The 18,319-nt window shown below is 54.8% G+C and overlaps 1 protein-coding gene across 1 annotated transcript; it reads right to left on the bottom strand.

The window, feature by feature from the left end:
* Positions 1 to 6,916: 6,916 nt before the first annotated feature.
* TMEM59L (transmembrane protein 59 like) lies at positions 6,917 to 12,735 on the bottom strand. The gene is made up of 8 exons (XM_025458110.3): positions 12,490 to 12,735; positions 11,424 to 11,580; positions 11,213 to 11,322; positions 9,548 to 9,700; positions 8,664 to 8,766; positions 8,006 to 8,123; positions 7,781 to 7,898; positions 6,917 to 7,545 (listed from the first exon to the last, which is right to left on the bottom strand). The coding sequence occupies exons 1-8, from the start codon at positions 12,649 to 12,651 to the stop codon at positions 7,417 to 7,419; spliced, it is 1,050 nt and encodes a 349-aa protein (XP_025313895.1). The 5' UTR covers positions 12,652 to 12,735; the 3' UTR covers positions 6,917 to 7,416.
* Positions 12,736 to 18,319: the final 5,584 nt, after the last annotated feature.

Consider the following 18,319-nt stretch of genomic DNA (forward strand, 5'->3'; position numbering starts at 1 on the left):
CCCCAGAGGTCCCAGGCAGCCCCGCTGGGGGACTCCTCAAAAGTCTGCTATGGGTGCTGGGGTCACACTAGACCCAATCATGCCCTTAGAGAGCGTCCAGTTTGGGGTGGGGGTGGAGACAGATCATGAAGCCATAGCCAAATCAATGGAGGAGAAAGACTCAGCGAGTGATGAGCTGAAAGAGGAGGCCTCAGTGAGAAAGGGCTAATAGGTAAAAAATGAATCCAGGGACAGAGCCAGATTATTTAAGGAAAAAGAATTCTAAGTGGAGAGCACACCAATGCAAACGCTCTGAGATGCATGCTGTAGCAAGGAGAGAGGAAGGTAGAAGGGGAAGGAAGCAGGAGGTAGCAGGGGCCAAGCCACGCGGGCCTTGTAGGCAGGGAATGAAGCCCTCAAAAGGGTAGATGTTGGGGATCCCTGGGTGGCTCAGCGGTTTGGTGCCTGACTTCGGCCCAGGGCGTGACCCTGGAGATCCCGGATTGAGTCCCGTGTCGGGCTCCCTGCGAGGAGCCTGCTTCTCCCTCTGCCTGTGTCTCTGCCTCTCTCTCTCTGTTTCTATCATGAATAAATAAATAAAATTTTTAAAAAAAGGGTAGATGTTATGAGTGAACATTGCTTTTCTCTGCACACACACACACACACACACACACACACCTGGGACACCTGTAACACACCCACATATCTGGGAGGCCCTGCCTTCTCTTCTGTCTGTCCATCAAAGCCCAACTAAGTCAGCTGCCACCTCTTCAGGCAACCATCACTCACCACATATTTGGAAGAGACTCATCTCCCCACACCACACACCCACAGCACTCATAGTTTCTACCCACACCACCTGGCATTATTCATTCCACATCTATGAGGCACCCACTCTGGGCCCAGCCCTGGGTTGATCACCAGAGCTTCCAGAATTAATACACTAGACCCACAGCAGCAAAACATACAAATCAAAAAACACTCTGCCCGTGGGGGCTCAGTCCTGAGAGACGGAAGGGGGGACGAAGAGACTGGGACCAGTCAAGTTTTCAGTTCTAGGAAGCATACAAAGTGAATTAAAGCAGGGTGGATTTCAGGCATGTTTGATCCAGGACTCCCAGCAATGGCCCGAGACGTGGTCTCTCTACATCCCTCTAGTAGGCTCTGTTGTTGTGGTAATAAATGCCCCTTGGCAGCTGCGGACTCACATCCCCCCAGCTCAGCAACTCCAACTAACAGTGCGCGCCTCTCTCCTAGTAAATTCCACCAATGCCTGACAAGGCTTGGGTCAGGCTGCTCAGCCTTCCCTAAGCCCCATAAGCTTGATCAAACCAAACCAGAGCTCTGTGAAGGAGGAAGAAGAGAGTGCCAGGTGCCAGGTAGGTTCCTATCAAATCCATGAAGGCCTTCAAAGCAGAGAAGCAGCTATAGCAAAGGCCTGGAGGCTGGACCACTCACTGATTGATATTAACGCAGGAAACAATGAGGACAGGACTCATTTTGTCTTCAGACCAAAAGGTATAGGAGGGACATAAAAGGAAAGGTGGCTGCCAGGTTGGCAAGTATTGAAAGCCTTTTTTTTTTTTTTAAGATTTTACTTATTCATGAGAGACACATGAGAGAGAGAGAGAGGCAGAGACACAGGCAGAGGGAGAAGCAGGTCCCACGCAGGGTGCCCGATGTGGGACTCGAGCCTGGGTCCCCGGGATCACGCTCCGGGCTGAAGGCAGTGCTAAACCACTGAGCCACCCAGGCTGCCCTGAAAGCCTTTAAAAGGTAAGCAGAGGTGGGGCACCTGGCTGGCTCAGTTGGTTGAGCGTGTGACTCTTAATTAATCTCAGGATTGTGAATTCGAGCCCCACTTTAGGTGTAGAGATTACTTAAAAATAAAAAATCTTGCTGAGTGAAGTAAGTCAGTCGGAGAAGGACAAACATTATATGTTCTCATTCATTTGGGGAATATAAATAATAGTGAAAGGGAATATAAGGGAAGGGAGAAGAAGTGTGTGGGAAATATCAGAAAGGGAGACAGAACGTAAAGACTGCTAACTCTGGGAAACGAACTAGGGGTGGTAGAAGGGGAGGAGGGCGGGGGGTGGGAGTGAATGGGTGACGGGCACTGGGGATTATTCGGTATGTTAGTAAATTGAACACCAATAAAAAATAAATTAAAATAATAATAATAATAATAAATAAATAAATAAATAAATAAAATAAAATAAAATAAAAAATCTTGGATGAGCACTGGCTGGGTGTTATACTATATGTTGGTTGGTAAATTGAATTTATTTTTTTTAAAGATTTTATTTATTTATTCATGAGAGAGAGAGAGAGAAAGAGAGAGGCAGAGACACAAGCAGAGGAAGAAGCAGGCTCCATGCAGGGAGCCAGATGTGGGACTCGACTCTGGGTCCCCAGGATCAGGCCCTGGACTGAAGGTGACACTAAACCTCTGAGCCACCCGGGTTCCCGAATTTATTTATTTTTTAATATTTTATTTATTTATTCACGAGAGACACAGAGAGAGAGAGAGAGAGAGAGAGAGAGGCAGAGACACAGGCAGAGAGAAGCAGCCTCCATGCAGGGAGCCTGAAGTGGGACTCAATCCTGGGACTCCAGGACCACGCCCTGGGCCGAAGGCAGGTACTAAACCACTGAGCCATCCAGGGATCCCCAGTAAATTGAATTTAAATAAAATATTTAAAAATTAATTTAAAAAATAAAAATCTTAAAAGTAAATAAATAAAAGGTAAACAAAGGAAATCAGGTGGTGTCCAAGGGCAACAGGGAGTCCCAGGCGGTCAACAGGGGAGGGACAAAGTTTAACCCCATGTAGGGAATGGACTTGACGAGGTAAGGCTGCTTCTAGAGTCTGAGACACAGGGAGACATTCAAGGAAAAATAATTAATAATCACCTGCCCCATGCCAGGTCACATGGAAGACTCTTGAGAGCTGCCTTCACAGAGTATAAAATTATGTTAAAGAACAATAGCCAAGCTGTGGAAGGAGCCTCGGTGTCCATCGAAAGATGAATGGATAAAGAAGATGTGGTCTATGTATACAATGGAATATTCCTCAGCCATTAGAAATGACAAATACCCACCATTTGCTTCAACGTGGATGGAACTGGAGGGTATTATGCTGAGTGAAGTAAGTCAATCGGAGAAGGACAAACATTATATGTTCTCATTCATTTGGGGAATATAAATAATAGTGAAAGGGAATATAAGGGAAGGGAGAAGAAGTGTGTGAGAAATATCAGAAAGGGAGACAGAACATGAATACTCCTAACTCTGGGAAACGAACTAGGGGTGGTGGAAGGGGAGGAGGGCGGGGGGTGGGGGTGAATGGGTGACGGGCACTGAGGGGGGCACTTGAAGGGATGAGCACTGGGTATTATTCTGTAAGTTGGCAAATTGAACACCAAAAAAAAATAAATTTATTATATAAAAAATTATGTTAAAGAAGGTCGACCTTGAAACAAGTGACTATTAATCAGCTATAAATGTTGTAAGTGTAGGGACAGGAGCCGAACATGGGGATAACAGGGAATGCTGGCCCACTCTCAGGAGGCCAGGATGTCTTTTGCTGCGGAGATCTTTTAGATGAGCACTCAGGCAGAGCAGGACTGTGAGGGAGTTCCTGGCATAGGGACATGTAAATACAAAGGTCCTGGGGCAGGAAGGAACAAGGTAGGCTTCAGGAAGCCAGAGAGAACCACTGTGGCTGGATCATAATGAGCAATGGGGAGAGCCTCCATAGACATGGTTGGAGATGTTAGCATGGCCAGACTGGGGGATGCCTTATTGGTATATGTGGCTGTTTAGACTCCTTGTGGCAATAGTAAACCCCAGAAGGGAGTGATATCTGGGATCAGATTGCTTTCTCCTGACAGCTCCAAGCTCCTACATGGAGCTGGAGAGTGGTTGGAGGGGAAGCAGGGAGCTCCAAGGGGAGGTGGGGGCAGTTGTTGAACAAAAGGTAGTAGTGGCCTAGACCTTGGTGGTTACCATGGAGATAAAGAGAAGCGTGTAGGCTGGAGTAGGGGGGCGGGGAACAGGCCCAGCCAATGGGATAAGGTGGAAGGACAGGGAAGACTCAAGATGCCAGCCAGGTGTTCGGAGCCATTGAGATGAGAGGCTGTGGGCAGGGCGGGTATATGAGGGAAGGGACCCTTTGAGCTGGACTGAGCAGTTACAGTAGCCATGTAAATAGTGGTGATGGTCACACAATATTGCAGATGAACCTAATGTCACAGAATTGTACATTTAAAAACTGATGAAAGGGACGCCTGGGAAGCTCAACGGTTGAGCGTCTGCCTTTTGCTCAGGGTGTGATCCTGGAGTCCCAGAATCAAGTCCCACATCGGGCTCCCTGCGTGGAGCCTGCCTCTCCCTCTGCCTGAGTCTCTACCTATGTGTGTGTGTGTGTGTGTGTGTGTGTGTGTGTGTGTGTCTCATGAATAAATAAATAAAATATTTTTTAAAAATAAAATAAATAAAAATAAAAACCGATTAAAGTGGGGCACCTGGGTGGCTCCGTTGGTTAAGCATCAGACTCTTGACCTCACCTCAGGTTTTTTTTTTTTTTTAAGATTTAATTTATTTATTCATGAGAAACAGAGAGAGAGAGAGAGAGAGAGAGGCAGAGACACAAGCAGAGGGAGAAGCAGGTTCCATGCAGGGAGCCCAATGTGGGACTCAATCCCGGGTTTCCAGGATCAGACCCTGGGCTGAAGGCAGAGCTAAACCGCTGAAACACCCGGGCTGCCCTCATCTCAGGTCTTGATCTCAAGGTCATGAGTTCAAGCCCCATATTGCACTCCACGCTGGATGTGAAGCCTTAAACAAAAAAATTTTTTAAAGAAAAACTTTTGGGGTGCCTAGGTGACTCTAGTGGTTAAGCATCCGACTTGATTTTGGGTCAAGCCATGATCCTAGGGTCATGAGATCAAGCCCCACATCAGGCTCCGTTCTCAGTCAGGAGTCTGCTTGAGATTCTTTCCCTCTCCCTCTGCCTCTCCCCCTACTCCTCTCTCTCCCAAATAAATAAATAAATCTTAAAAAAAAAACAAAAAAAACTTGATTGGGCAGCCCAGGTGGCTCAGCGGTTTAGCGCAGCCTTCAGCCCAGAGTGTGATCCTGGAGACCGGGATCAAGTCCCACGTCGAGCTCCCTGCCTGCTTCTCCCTCTGCCTCTCTCTCTCTTTCTCACTGTGTGTGTGTGTGTGTGTGTGTGTGTGTGTGTGTGTTTCTCATGAATAAAGTCTTTAAAAAAATAAAATAAAATAAAAAATAAAATAAATAAAATAAACTGATTAAAATGTGATATGTAGGGATCCCTGGGTGGTGCAGGGGTTTAGCGCCTGCCTTTGGCCCGGGGCGCGATCCTGGAGACCCGGGATCGAGTCCTACGTCGGGCTCCCGGTGCATGGAGCCTGCTTCTCCCTCTGCCTATGTCTCTGCCTCTCTCTCTCTCTCTCTCTCTATGTCTATCATAAATAAATAAATAAAATATTTTTTAAAAATGTGATATGTATATTTTTCCCATCATAAAAAAATAGAGGGAAAACCTTAAAGGTACACTAACTCTAACAAAATAGAATGGGAACTGGAGTACTTCAGTCATACTGGCCACATTGCAAGGGATCCATAAGGACATGTGGCTGGGGCTGTTGCAGAAAGAATGCTTCCATCACCGCAGGAAGTTCTACTGGGCAGCACTGGTCTGCCACTGCTTCTTACCACCACCCAGGTATCATTTCTTGGCAACATTCCAAGGGGCTGCCTTGAAACCCCACGAGGACCCAGAACAATACCTGGAGGACTCAATTGTCTCTTAATGTTGAATCCTGATGCTCATGATCAGGCAGGAGCTGCTCAGAATTGATGCCTCAGGACTTGTAGCAAAGGGGCTATTTGCAAAGGTGTTAGCAGGGTTGGGTAACTGACATGAGGGGGCACAGCACCCTGGGTGAGCAGTAGTGGGGATCTATGACCATGCATAGGCTGAAGGTTGGGGGGATTCAGGGAGGGACACTAGGAAACATCCTGACTTTTCACTCTTCCTTCCTCCTACCTCCTGCCTGTGCTGATCCCTGCCCACCCTACCTTCCTCCCCGGCTGACTCTAGCAAAAGGCAGAGTGCCCAAGTGGATCACCACCTCCTGGGACACAAAGCAAGGTGAAGGGTGGACAGCCAATAATCAGCCCCACTTGGTTCCCTCTAACCCCACCCCGCCCCCACCCACCTGTCACCCATAGGCCTCCATTAGCCTCTGACCACCACACCTTTCATCCCAAACTCTCCCCAGGAATCTGTGGTTGCCAGCAATAGAAACCACTTCAATTGACTGAAGCTATAAGAGGATTTATCTGGAAGGATATGTGGGAGTCTGCAGAATGGGCAGGAAGGATGGAGAGCCGTGGCTGAGGCCTCATCAGAGTAGGCTTCTCCTTTCCTGCAAGACTCCTCTCAAATGCAAAGTACAGGGTAAGAACGCCAAGTCTAGATCCCTTGGATAGGGAAGGGGATAGGACCCACCATCATCACTCTGCAGTTGCCCCCAGTGAGGCAGTGTGGGACTTGATCTCCAAAAGAAAGGGGAATGGCAACCAGATGGTTGCAATGTTAACAACTATCCTCCTCAAGATTCAACTATGCATTTCATAGGAGGGATCCTAAAAGGGGAGCAAGAAGTGGTACTGACCCATCTGGGCCAAGTGAGTAGCAAAAGTCACTTTCCAGGGACATCCCTAATCAGAAGTGTGAGATGGGCTGGGCAGCAACAGAGGGTCTGTCCTTCTGTAAGCCATGGGGAGTTCCCAGGGCTGTCCCCATCTCAGAAAGGGCCAAGTGGACACGGGTCATGGCCATGCTCAGACTATTCTCCCATGGGCAGATGGAAAGACAAACAGAAGTAGGCTCAGTCCAGAATATCTTTTATATACATGGTTTATTCCTTCTGACCCCCATGTTGCAACCCCAGCCTCAGTCGCCCTCCCAGCATGGAGCTGCACCCCCACCAACTCTCTCAAGGGGCCTCCTCTCTTGGGACTGGATCTCTGGAGGTGGGGTGGGGAGGAGGGAGCCCTAGCACAAGGTGGTTCCCCTGTGCCCTCAGCCCCCACTCTCCAAGGGAGAAAGGAGGAAGGCAGCACAGAACAGGTTTGAATACTCAAGAAGCTACAAGATAGAAGACAAAAGTAGCACTCTGGGGGAGGGGAGCAGGGAGGAACCAAAATCAGATCCCACCTCCCCCCCCAGTGGGGGCATGGCAATTCCAGGACCCAGAGGGGCAAAGAGCGGGACTGGGGAAAGGAGGATTGGGGGTAGAGGAGCCCAAGGATGGTCCCACCCTGACCTGGATTCCTGGGCACAGAGCAAGTGAGGCCCGAGGAGCCCGTGCACTTGGTGATGCATGGGCAGATGAAGACCTACAGCTTGGTCAGGTCCAGCTTCAGCTTGTAGGGTGGGGGGCTGTCCCCAAAGGCATGCGATGGGGGAGGATACAGGGGCCAGTCTGGCTCTACCATGAAGCCCTTGTGCTGCTCCAGGGTCAGGGGCTGCAGGGGGAGGAAGAGGGAGGGAGGGAGGGCTACTGAGCCCCCACCCTGCCAAGGCTCCTTCCCACCCCTGATCTCAAGTCACCCCAACTAAGGGTTGGCTCTGTTCCCCCCGCTTCATAAGGAAGTGAAGAAACTTGCCCAGTGTCACACAAGCCAGAGGACCCTGCCTCCAGGGGAGAGTGGGTGGCCCAAGGAGCAGCCCTCTCCCACCCCTCCACCCGGCCCCGCCCACCTGGAACTTGAGGTGCTGGCCAGGTGCGGTCACCAGGGTGGAGCAGCTCAGCCACAGCATCACCAACACAGAAAGGAAGAGGCAGCAGGCCAGGATCCAGCGAGGGAGCCCTGAGCGCCTGGCCCGCCCAGAGCCCAGAAGGCACGCTCAGTGGTCCTAGTGGAGTTTGGGAAACCCTCCCCTCCAGCTACACTCCCATCCCACCCCCAGGGTCCTGCCACCCACCGGGACATGCAACTGAGGAAGTCGTTGTCCTGCAGCTCATCAGACTCCACTTTGGCCTTACTGCTGGTCTTGACTCGGATCTTGGCCTTCCTTACCTTGTCCAAGGGGCCTACAGGGTCTGAGAGACAGGTCACCTCTTAGCAGCCCCCAGGCCACCCCCAGGAGGCCACAGCAGCCATGGAGAGGAGAAAGGTCAGGACCTAGGGTAGTGGGACATTGAGCCCTAGAGTAGATCAGAACCCTGGGAAATGGACTGTGGAACCCTGGAGATAGACCATGGAATCCTATGGAACCCTAGGAGATGGATCATGGAATCCTGGGAAATGGACCATGGAGCCCTAGGAGATAGACCATGGAATGGAGGAAGATGAATCACAAAATCCTGGGAGACAGACCCTGGGAGGTGGACCAAGGAAGCCTGGGAAAAGGATCATGAATCCCCAGAAGAATCACAGAACCCTGGAGATGGACTGTGAAATCCTGGGAAACAGACCACAGAACCATGGGGGATGGGTCATAGAACCCTGGAAGACTGGCCAAGGGACTCTAAGAGTTGGGAGACAGAAATCCCATTCCTAGAGGGTTCATTTGCCAAAAGGATTCCTTAGAGCAGTGGAGCCACCTGTGGAAGGAACATTGGTCTAGACCTGGACCTTACCCACGTGCACCTCCAAGGCCTCAGGGTGGGACCCCCGCCAGGTCACTTCTACTCGCTGCAGACGGGCCCCCTCATGCCCTAGGCTCTCTACCACAGGCTGGGTCTGGGTCAGGAACAAGACAGCATAGAAGAACCATTTAGAAAGGCGCCACCTTGGCCCTGGGAAACACATCTCTATATCCCATGCCCAGCTGGCACTTAGTTCCACTGGGTGCAGAGAGGACACCCTTCCATGGGGCTGTGGGCTGTGACATCAGGGATATGGTTCTCTGCTCGTGGGCATCTCAATTCCTCTTGACCCCATCCTTTAGCTCCTGAAGGAGAACACTATCTAGACCAAGCCAATAGAATCACAGGGATTGGCTGAGATGGTCACATGACCCAGCCAGGGCCAATCAAAGTAAGTCCTGATTTCGTTAAGACTTCAGAGAGGTTAGGGATCCCTGGGTGGCGCAGCGGTTTGGCGCCTGCCTTTGGCCCAGGGCGCGATCCTGGAGACCCTGGATCGAATCCCACATCGGGCTTCCGGTGCATGGAGCCTGCTTCTCCCTCTGCCTGTGTCTCTGCCTCTCTCTCTCTCTCTGTGTGACTATCATAAATAAATAAAAATTAAAAAAAAAAAAAAAGACTTCAGAGAGGTTATCATCTAGAGCCTTAGGCAATTACCCAGCTTCAGGAGGAAAGAGCTGGCCTGGGAATGCAGCCCCCACAAAGGAAAGCAGAATCAAGTCAAGGGGAGGGAGACAGCGAACCCGAGTCTAGCTGTGTCTGAACATTGATCACCTGAGGACTTTGCATCCCATGAGCCAAGAACCAATGCATCCCACATTCTGACCCTGATCACCTGCCTACCACCCTGGCATGGCCCCTGCCAGACCCCTCACCTGAAACACGACCACCTTCCCATTGTCAGTCTGCAGGTAGTACGTCCAGGTGGAGGAGACAAAGCCCTGGGCTGAGTTGACGAGGTCATTGCAGAGGGTGGAAAACAAGTCCAGGAGCGAAAGGGCCCCACTTGGAGCTTCCAAGACCTTTCTCTGCCGAGGGAAAGCCCAAGGCAAAGACATGAGGGAGGTGAGTTGGGATAATTCACCATGATTAGAATTTGCTAAGTGGGTTGGGGCAACAGGGCTTCATACCATGAACGTTGCATTTGGCTCACTGTTGCCCTTGGAGAAGTGGATTGCCCTCTCTGAGCCCTAAAATGGGGATGATGCTTTTCCATCATGGGGCTGTTACGAGTTTTCTACTAGACGATGGCACAGTACAAATGCCTAATATGTAGTAGCTGCTATTATTTAAATTTTCACATCATCATTCTTATTTTGACAGTGTCAGGAAAGAATTTGGAACAGAAGGGAATGATAGGGCAGCCCCGGTGGCGCAGCGGTTTGGCGCCGCCTGCAGCCCGGGGCGTGATCCTGGAGTCCCGGGATCAAGTCCCATGTCAGGCTCCCTGCATGGAGCCTGCTTCTCCCTCTGCCTGTGTCTCTGCCTCTCTCTCGGTCTCTCTCTCTGTGTTGCTCATGAATAAATAAATAAAATCTTAAAAAAAAGAAGGGAATGATAGTGCAGCATGCTTTTATGAACAATGAAGGCCTGGAGGAAGTGGAGGACAATGGGTGAAGAGGAAGAGCTTTCTGGGGAATCTCAGTCCATAGATCTCTGGATGTGATAAATGACTTCCTGTGCCTTAGTTTCCCCTGACACAGTGTTTCCTAGACTCACTCATGGACATACCAGGTGATCAGTTGTTATTTCTCCCTGGGGTAGGGGTGAGGGGGTTGTTCTTCCCCAAAACTCAGTTCTCAGTGCCCCTTCCCATGATAGTGACCACCTGTTCACCAAAAGGAAAGTGCTTAGACCTGCACCTGGCATGCAGTAGGTGTATTCAATAAAGTTAGCTATGATAGCTGAAGATGAGTGAGGCGAGGGGTGGTCACAAGCCTTGGTGGTACTGGCTTTAGACCCCATCTCTAGGGACGCCTAGGTGGCTCAGTGGTTGAGCATCTGCCTTTGGCTCGGGGTTTGATCCTGGGGTCCCAGGATTGGGTTCTGCATCAGGCTCTCTGCAGGGAGCCTGCTTCTCCCTCTGTCCATGTCTCTGCCTCCCTCTGTGTGTCTCATAAATAAATAAATAAAATCTTAAAAAAAATAAATCCCATCTCTTATACAGCCCTAACTGTGTGACCTCGGTCATTGCTTTGTGGGCACAAAATGACAGTGACACTGTCCCAGGTGCCTCTAGGTGGCACGAGGAACTTGGGACAGGCTGTGGTCAGGACTGGACCAGGGCAAATAATGGATAGACTCTGGCTGTTTCCTGCCATTTACTCCTTGTAAGGTGATGGGAGGGGAGAGTACTTCCCATATCACAGAGATGATAACTGAGGCTTGAGACAAGCCATGACTCCATCGAGGATACCCAGTAAGCAAGCCCAGAACTGACTACAGAGCCTGGGAGATTCTGGACGTGAGTGCAGATTTGGGGGGCAGCGCATAGAGAGGAGGGGGAAGGGTCCCAGGGCCGCAGGTGGGAGGGCACCCACCTTCTGCTCTGGCTCAGGCTCAGGTTCAGGCTCCGGCTCCGGGTTCTGGCTCCAGCAGCCCTCGCTGCAGGCCTGCTGCTCCGTTTCCTTCACATAGGCCTCCACACAGGCTGGGGGTGAGGTAGGAGGGGGAGGGGGCAGAAGGGGTGACTGGAGGGTGACCCTTCCCAGGCCACCTCTCCCCACCTGGGCCCACCCGGCCAGCCCTCACCTGCTTCACACTCAGTCTGGGTGGCATTAGGCTTGGAGCTCCTTGCCACAAATCGGCAGATGGAGAAGAGGCGGCAGCCACGCTCACAAGCGCTGATCAGGACAGCCCTGTCATACTCATATGGGGACTCAGAAGGTTCCTCCTCCTCAAGCTCTGCCTGGGAGAGGAGACATGGGGGTTCAGGCCAAGGGGAGGGGCAGGAGGAGGTCTGCACTGGAAGCACCCCACTCAGAGCAGGACATAGATTCGTTGTCCTCTCCTCCTCCTCCTCCCCCCCCCCCAAATCCAGAGAGACTGAGGTAGGGAGGGGAAGGCTAAGAATATCAGTGGGGGTTCTTAGCTCCGAGGAAGAGAGGGGGATGGACCATGGAGGACACTGGATTTGGGCAATGGTTGTAAAATGGATAAGCTGGAGAGAAATGCACCCCCCTCCGGCCCCCACATCAAGAGGGTAGGGATTGAGGGGGACCCTCAGGCCTGAGGAAGGAGGGAGGAGGCTAAGAGGAGGAGGTTCTGTCATCTTCTCTGGACCGGGAAAATGGAGATCCAGCTGGTAGGGGTGAGGATATGAATGGGGGCTGGTAGCTCTTGGGGGGGGAGTAGGGAGGAGGATGTGGAAGGAGGAGGAGAGGACCGTCAGACCCAAGGGATGTGGGGGATGGGCGCCCCTGGGTCTTTGCGCAGCAGAGCGGAGCCAGAGCCGGCGAGATGGCCTAAGAAGCCTCAGTCCCCTCTCCTTTGGGGGCCCCCCCAACTCCGGATTCATCGGAGGGCCTCGCATCTCCAAACCCTCTCCCATCAGAGGGACCACCCCGCCCCTCCCCCACGGGAGAGACAAGCCCCATCTCCATCGGAGGGACCCCGACCCCAGCGCTCGCCTCGACAGAAGGGACTCCAGTCCTTCCCTCACCAGAGGGACCCACTTCCATTGTTGAACCCCCGTCCCCTACTCCTTCCCGCTCCGAAGCGTCCTTATCTAGCGCTCGCAACAGAGGGAACCGCAACCCCAGCCCCTCCCCCACCGCAGAGATCTCGGGATCTCCGGCTGGCGCCGCATGCGCTTCACCTGCGAGAGCTGCGGACCAGGATAGCGGTCGCGGCACCGCAGCTGGCAGCTCTGCGTATCCCCCAGTTGCGGGGCGAAGGGGTCGCGGGCTGGCGGCGCGGGGGTGGCAGGTGGAGGCTGCAGCAGCAGCAGCAGCAGCGGCAGCAGCGCGACCGAAGCCATGGCCGTGCCGGGAGCGAGGGGCTCGGGGGACGCCGGCTCCTGGCAGGCACCGAGGATGCAGCGGTGGCGGCGGGGACCGGGTCGCTGACGTCACCCGAGCGAGGCAGCCTGGGAAGGGGGGGCGGGGGGATGCGGAGAACGGGCGGGGGAGCGGCGCTGCGGCACCGTCGGGGTGCGGGTGGGGCGGGGCAGGTGGACCATGATCCCCCGCCGGCTGTCCCATCTCTGGGGTGCCGTGACACCTCTCTCGTATCCACGGGCTAGAGGACCTGTGCCAGCGCTAAAGGGCCAAAAGGAAACAAATAGAGTGATGGGATAGGGTTTCTATTGGCCAGGGGATTCCGGGAGGGCCTCCCCGAGGAGGCAAAATTGAGCCGGCCACGCGGGGAGGGCGATCCAGGCAAAGGGAACACCGAGTGCCTTGGGGCGGGCAAGAGAGTTGGAAGAAGAGGTAGGAGGGCGGTGGCGCTGGAGCCAGAGACTGGAGATGGAGTGACATGAGTGGGGGTCACAGCACTGGGTTAGCGGAGGCCTCAGGAAGGTCTGTGGTATCGTGTCCTTTGCCACCCTAGTGAGGGGGGCAGCAACTTTGTAATTGGTTTGCCCCTTGTAGGAAGCCCTCGCAAGCCTTTCTGTTCCCCCCAGCCTCGCCCCCTTCTGGCCCAGCCCTGATCCACCGGCCTAAGGGACCTAGAGCTCTCTACCCCAACTGGGGGCCTCTCGGCCCGGAGCTGAGTGGGAAGGGGCACAGAGGGGCAAGTATGTGCGGGTGGGAGTGCTGCTACAATTCCTAATTCTTGTGGGAAAACTTAGGATCGACAGGGACACTCCTGGCTTCCATAACTCCCATACTCCAAGGTGACAGATTGTAGCCCCGTGAATCTCGGTTAAAGAGGTCTCCTTCGCTTCCTCTCCATCTGTCAGGCATGAAGGGGGGGGGGGCGCCTCTCTAAGGCTAGGTCCTCTGCAAAGATGACCCCTCCTCCCTGCTGGCATGCCCCGTGCAGGTGCCTGCCGAGGTCGCGCGGCCGCCCGTGTGGCTTCCATCTACGCTCCGCCCCCACAGACGGGGCGGCAGCCGCTGGAGGTCGGAGGGTCAGAGGGCGCCGCAGGTTCCGGCCGAGGAGGAAGGGACCCCGGGGGGGCCTGGCGCACCCCCTCCCCTGGCCGGCCGCGGCACTTTCATCTCCGCGGCCTCTGCCGGCCCCCACGTGGCTTAATCAGGCGCGGCTGTGCCTGGCGGACCCTGAACATCTGGATCCCGGCGCGGCCCCTCCCCCGCCCCGCCCCTCCTGGGCTGCGCCGCTGCGACCCTGCGCCAAGGGCCTCCCGCCCGCGATTTTCGCGAAAGCGAGGGAACCCCCGGGTCTAACGTCCCGCGAGTCAGGGCCTGTGCCTTGGGAAATAGCCATTGGTTAAGATCGATGCTGTCTCCCATTTCACAGGTGGGAAACACGCTCCAGGACCCCTCTGCAGAGCTAGGATTCAAGCCCACACATGTCAATTCAGAGCCCTGAGCGCTTAAGCTCCCTCACAATTACTGTGCTTCATTCATTCCAAACAAAGCCCTTCCCAGGTATTTTCTTGCAACAACCCCTAAGGAAGTACCCGTAGCGTTGTCTAATTTACAGATGAGGAAACTGAGGCTCGGGGTGGGAGAAGGAGTGGGCCCAGATACAAGCGAGAGAAGCCAAGGGAGGCGGGCGGAGGTTGGAGCATCGGGCACAGGAGGCGTCGCTTAAAGCGCAACAGGAAGGAAGGACTCCCCGCATCCTCTGGCAGAAGGGGAAACTGAGGCCAGAGAAGTCGGGGCGCTGGTCTAGGTTGCCTGAGTTGAACCAGAGGGCTGGGTTGCCGCCCCCCCACCCCCCTTTCCGCTCTACGAGGCCGCTGGGGGCGGGAGCGGAAGGAGGACTTGACCCTGGCCCCCCAGGTGAGCCCCCGCGCCCCTCCTGCCGTTCCCGAGGGAGCAGGTCCAGGTGAGGGGCGGAGGGCCGGCGGGCGGCCGGGGTCGGGTTTCAGGAAATCCGCCGACATTCCTTCGGGGCTTAAGAGGGAAAGTTGACTCGGCGCCGCCCCTCGCACCCCCCCACTTCCTACCCCCCGGGGCGGCCCGGCCGGGGGCGGCAGGCGCGGGGCGCTGCGGCCGGCCTGGGCGTGAATCAGCGGCGGGCCGGGCGTCCGGGAAGCGGCGGCCGAGGTCAGGGCGGGCATCGGACAAGCGCCCTTTGTCCCTTGCCGCCCTCACCACGACCCCGCTGACCCCCACCCTCAAGCTGGGTACAGGCTGTGGAGGAGGCACGGCACCCTGGCGCCGGCGCTTGCTGACAGTGGGGGTGGGGGGGAAGGGGCACAGCTGTCACCCCCCGTACACACACCGCAGCTGGCGCCTCCTGCAACCCAGACATCCGAGGTTCTCCAGGATACAGAGGGGCAGAGAACGCAGGCCTCCGTGGCGGGGGTCCTGACCTAGACCTAGGCGGCACTCCTGAGGTCCCACCTCCAATGCCTACGGGGTCTGAATTTTTCAAGCGCAGTGTCCAAAGTTTTGAACCTAGGCATCCCAGCTACCCAGGCTCAAACTCCAGGGTAGAAATGATAAAGCCCCACCTTCTCCCGAACACAGGTCTTGAACCTAGGTTCTGCTGTCCCAACCTCATGTCCAGGTCTGGACCCACATTGCCCCTGTTTCCTGGGAATGCAGGCCTGGAACACATGGGCAGAAAATCCTATACTGAGGGGCCCTGAGCATGGGGTTCTCAGCATGGGAGAAGCAGTTCTGTGCTCTGCTCACTCCCACTGGCTCTCCTTTCCTATGGGCCACTGAAGGTGCTATTACCACTGCCTTTTCCCCTGTGTCCCCTCAATGCTCTCCAATTACACAGGGAGCTAGGGCTGGACGGTCTCCCCCAACTGAATCCTTAGATGCAGAGTGTGCAGACTAAGAAGGAGCCCTCCCCCTGCCCTGGGAGGGCCCTCTCTTCATCTGCCCCCTCAGTACATTCCCAGCCACCTTCAAGGACTTGGGTCAATATTTGCCAGAAGTTCCGTCAATGCTGGTTTCCCTACCAGTGCAAAAGGCTGTGGGACTGGGAAGGAAAGGGTTAAGCGGCTGGGAGCACCGAAGTCAGGGAAGCCAGCACCTGGGGGTCAAATCTCTTTCCTTAAAGTCAAAGGTAAGAAGTGAAGATTACCCAGGGGATAAAGGGCTTGCTAAGGGCAGGGCTGGGCAAATGATCCTTACCCTTCTATGGGTAAGGACCAGAGAGGGATGGCTAACAGCTTGGGTCACATAGCAAGTCAGGGGTGTGGGTCTTACTGGGACCCCAAGCAGCATGATTCATTGGGATTGAGTTTTCTTGCCACTTGGAAGAACTGAGAATTCCCCATCCTTCCATTTTGCAAATATTCCTTTAGCTCTTCTGTGGCCCTCACTGGGCCCAGCATGAGGTCCTAATGGCTCTCAGGGCACTCAGAGTTTTAAAGAAAATAAGTCTCAAGAGAAAGACCAGGTTCAAAGAGCTGTGTTACAAAGACAACTTTAAAAGGTGAAGGGGATGAAGAGTGCCTGGAAAGGGGGGGGGCTCTGAGGTGACACTTGACCCGTGACCTGACGGAAGAAAAGGTGCTAAGTGGGGGGTGGGGGGGAGATGTGGGGGAAACGCATCCCCGCAGAGGGAACAGCAAATCTGCAAAGACCCTGTGATAGCAACAAGCATGGTGTGTTTGGGAAACAGGGCTGCAGTGGCTGGAGCGAAGTGAGGGAGAGGAAAGGGAAAAGGAGAATGAAGGAGAGGCAGGGAGAGGAGGGGGGATAGGGTGGCTGGGCAGAAAAGACCTGCTTTGCTTCTTTTAAAAGCTCCCTCTGCCTGCTGTGCAGACAAGGGCAGGAGGGTCGCCAGGGAAGCCCAGGAGGAAGCCAGGCAGTATCCCAGAGGGAGATGGTGGGGCCTGGACCCGGATGGGGTGGGGAGAAGGGGTCAGAATCTCAGAATGGGGATGTGTTTTGGAATCAGAGCCAACAGGATTTGCTGATGGATTGGACGTGGGGGATGAGCGAAGGAGAGAGTTGTCACGCACGCCTCCAGGTCTCTGGCCCGAGCACCTGGGTGGGTGGGGGAACCTTTTCCCCGAAACCCAGGGATGACTGGGGGGAGGAGCAGAGATTGGGAGGAAAATATCAAGATTTCACTCCAGGAGCCTGAAGTCCTCCAGGAGGGAGTCAAACTTTTCAGGGCAGAGGTTGTGGGGGAGGGACGTGGGTATGCTGGAAACACAATTCCAGTCCAGAACTGCCACCGCCTCTTAACCCTCTGGATCACCTGGCAGGTGGAACTATGGCCCCTTTTTTCAGAGGTGACAAACTGAGACTGGGGACCATCCCTGCTCCAAAAGAACATGCCTCCAGTGCCAGACACTGTGCCAAGGGCTTCAACTGTGGCACCTTCTGTAACATTTCATCCTCTCACAGCTGGCTGGGAGCTGCCTACTGTACAGAGCAGAAAACTGAGGCTGAGAGGCCTGATTGCATTAGTAAATAGCAGTGTACCACTCCAGGGCTTTACTCTCCCCCTTATAAGCCCATCCAGAATCCAGATCCTGGGTGTGCAGAGCCTCCAGGATCCTGTCTTCCAATCAGTCTGGGGTCTAAACTGGGGATTCAAGTAACAGGGGTGGAGGGTAGTCTTGAGCAAACAATGTGGGGACTCCTGAGTCACCCTCAGACACTTTTACCCTGTTGACTGGTTAGGGATCTGGAAAGAGGGTCCAGGCCTCTAAGGGAACCCCCCTGTAAGGGGAAGTTAGAGCCCTTCCTCTCTCTGGGCATACCGCTGGGGGCAGGGCTGAGACTCCAACCTCGGGGCTGGAGGCTCCCTGGAACTCTCATCCCCCTTAGCACCCCCTTAGCCTCGCCTTGGAGGCCAGGAGCCCTTCTATCGGGCGCAGAATCGGGTGCTGCCCAAGAGGAGGCGGGTGAGGCACCCCGGCCAGGAGGGGTCCCAAAACCCAAGCAGTGGCCAAGAATAATAACACGGAGAAGGATCCCAGCGCAAAAAAAAAGGAAGACAGACTCTATGCGTCGCTCCCGGCAGCCGGCGTTACCTGGAGTCGGCGGGCGGCGGCCGCCGGAGCGATTACTCACTGCGTGGCGCACCCCACCCGCGGGCCGCTGAACTGATGTTTCCGTGGGGAGGGGTGTCACTGAGTCGGGGGGGAGCTCCTTACGGCTCTCCTGGGAATCCTCCGCGTCCCGCTTGCGGGACCTCAGCAAACCCCCGTTCCCGCTCCCACGGGGGCCCATTTCTCCGCGTCTGTCCACGCGAGAGCTCCCTTCTAAGGTCCCCAGGAGCCCCCCGAGGAATCTCAGCCCTGTCCTGCGTGAAGTGGACAGCTGAGCCAGGGCGAGGGCCCGGGACTCCGTTGCCTTCCAGCTTTTTCTCAGTCTTCCCTCCAGCAAAGCCTGGGACCGAGGCTGCGCGCGGAGGACCAAAGAGAGGCGGGATGAAGTGGGAGGCGGGGGGCGCTGGGCCGAGAGCGATGGGACCCGCGCGTCCAGGGCGTGGGGCTGGGGAGGGTGCGACTCTTAGGCCCCTGGGGAAGGACGGGGGGTGGAAATGGGAGCAGGCGGGGCTCGGGGACCACTCCGGGGGGGCGGGGCCAAAAGCTG

Source organism: Canis lupus, chromosome 20, assembly GCF_003254725.2.
Source record: "Canis lupus dingo isolate Sandy chromosome 20, ASM325472v2, whole genome shotgun sequence".
NCBI classification, from domain to species: domain Eukaryota; kingdom Metazoa; phylum Chordata; class Mammalia; order Carnivora; family Canidae; genus Canis; species Canis lupus.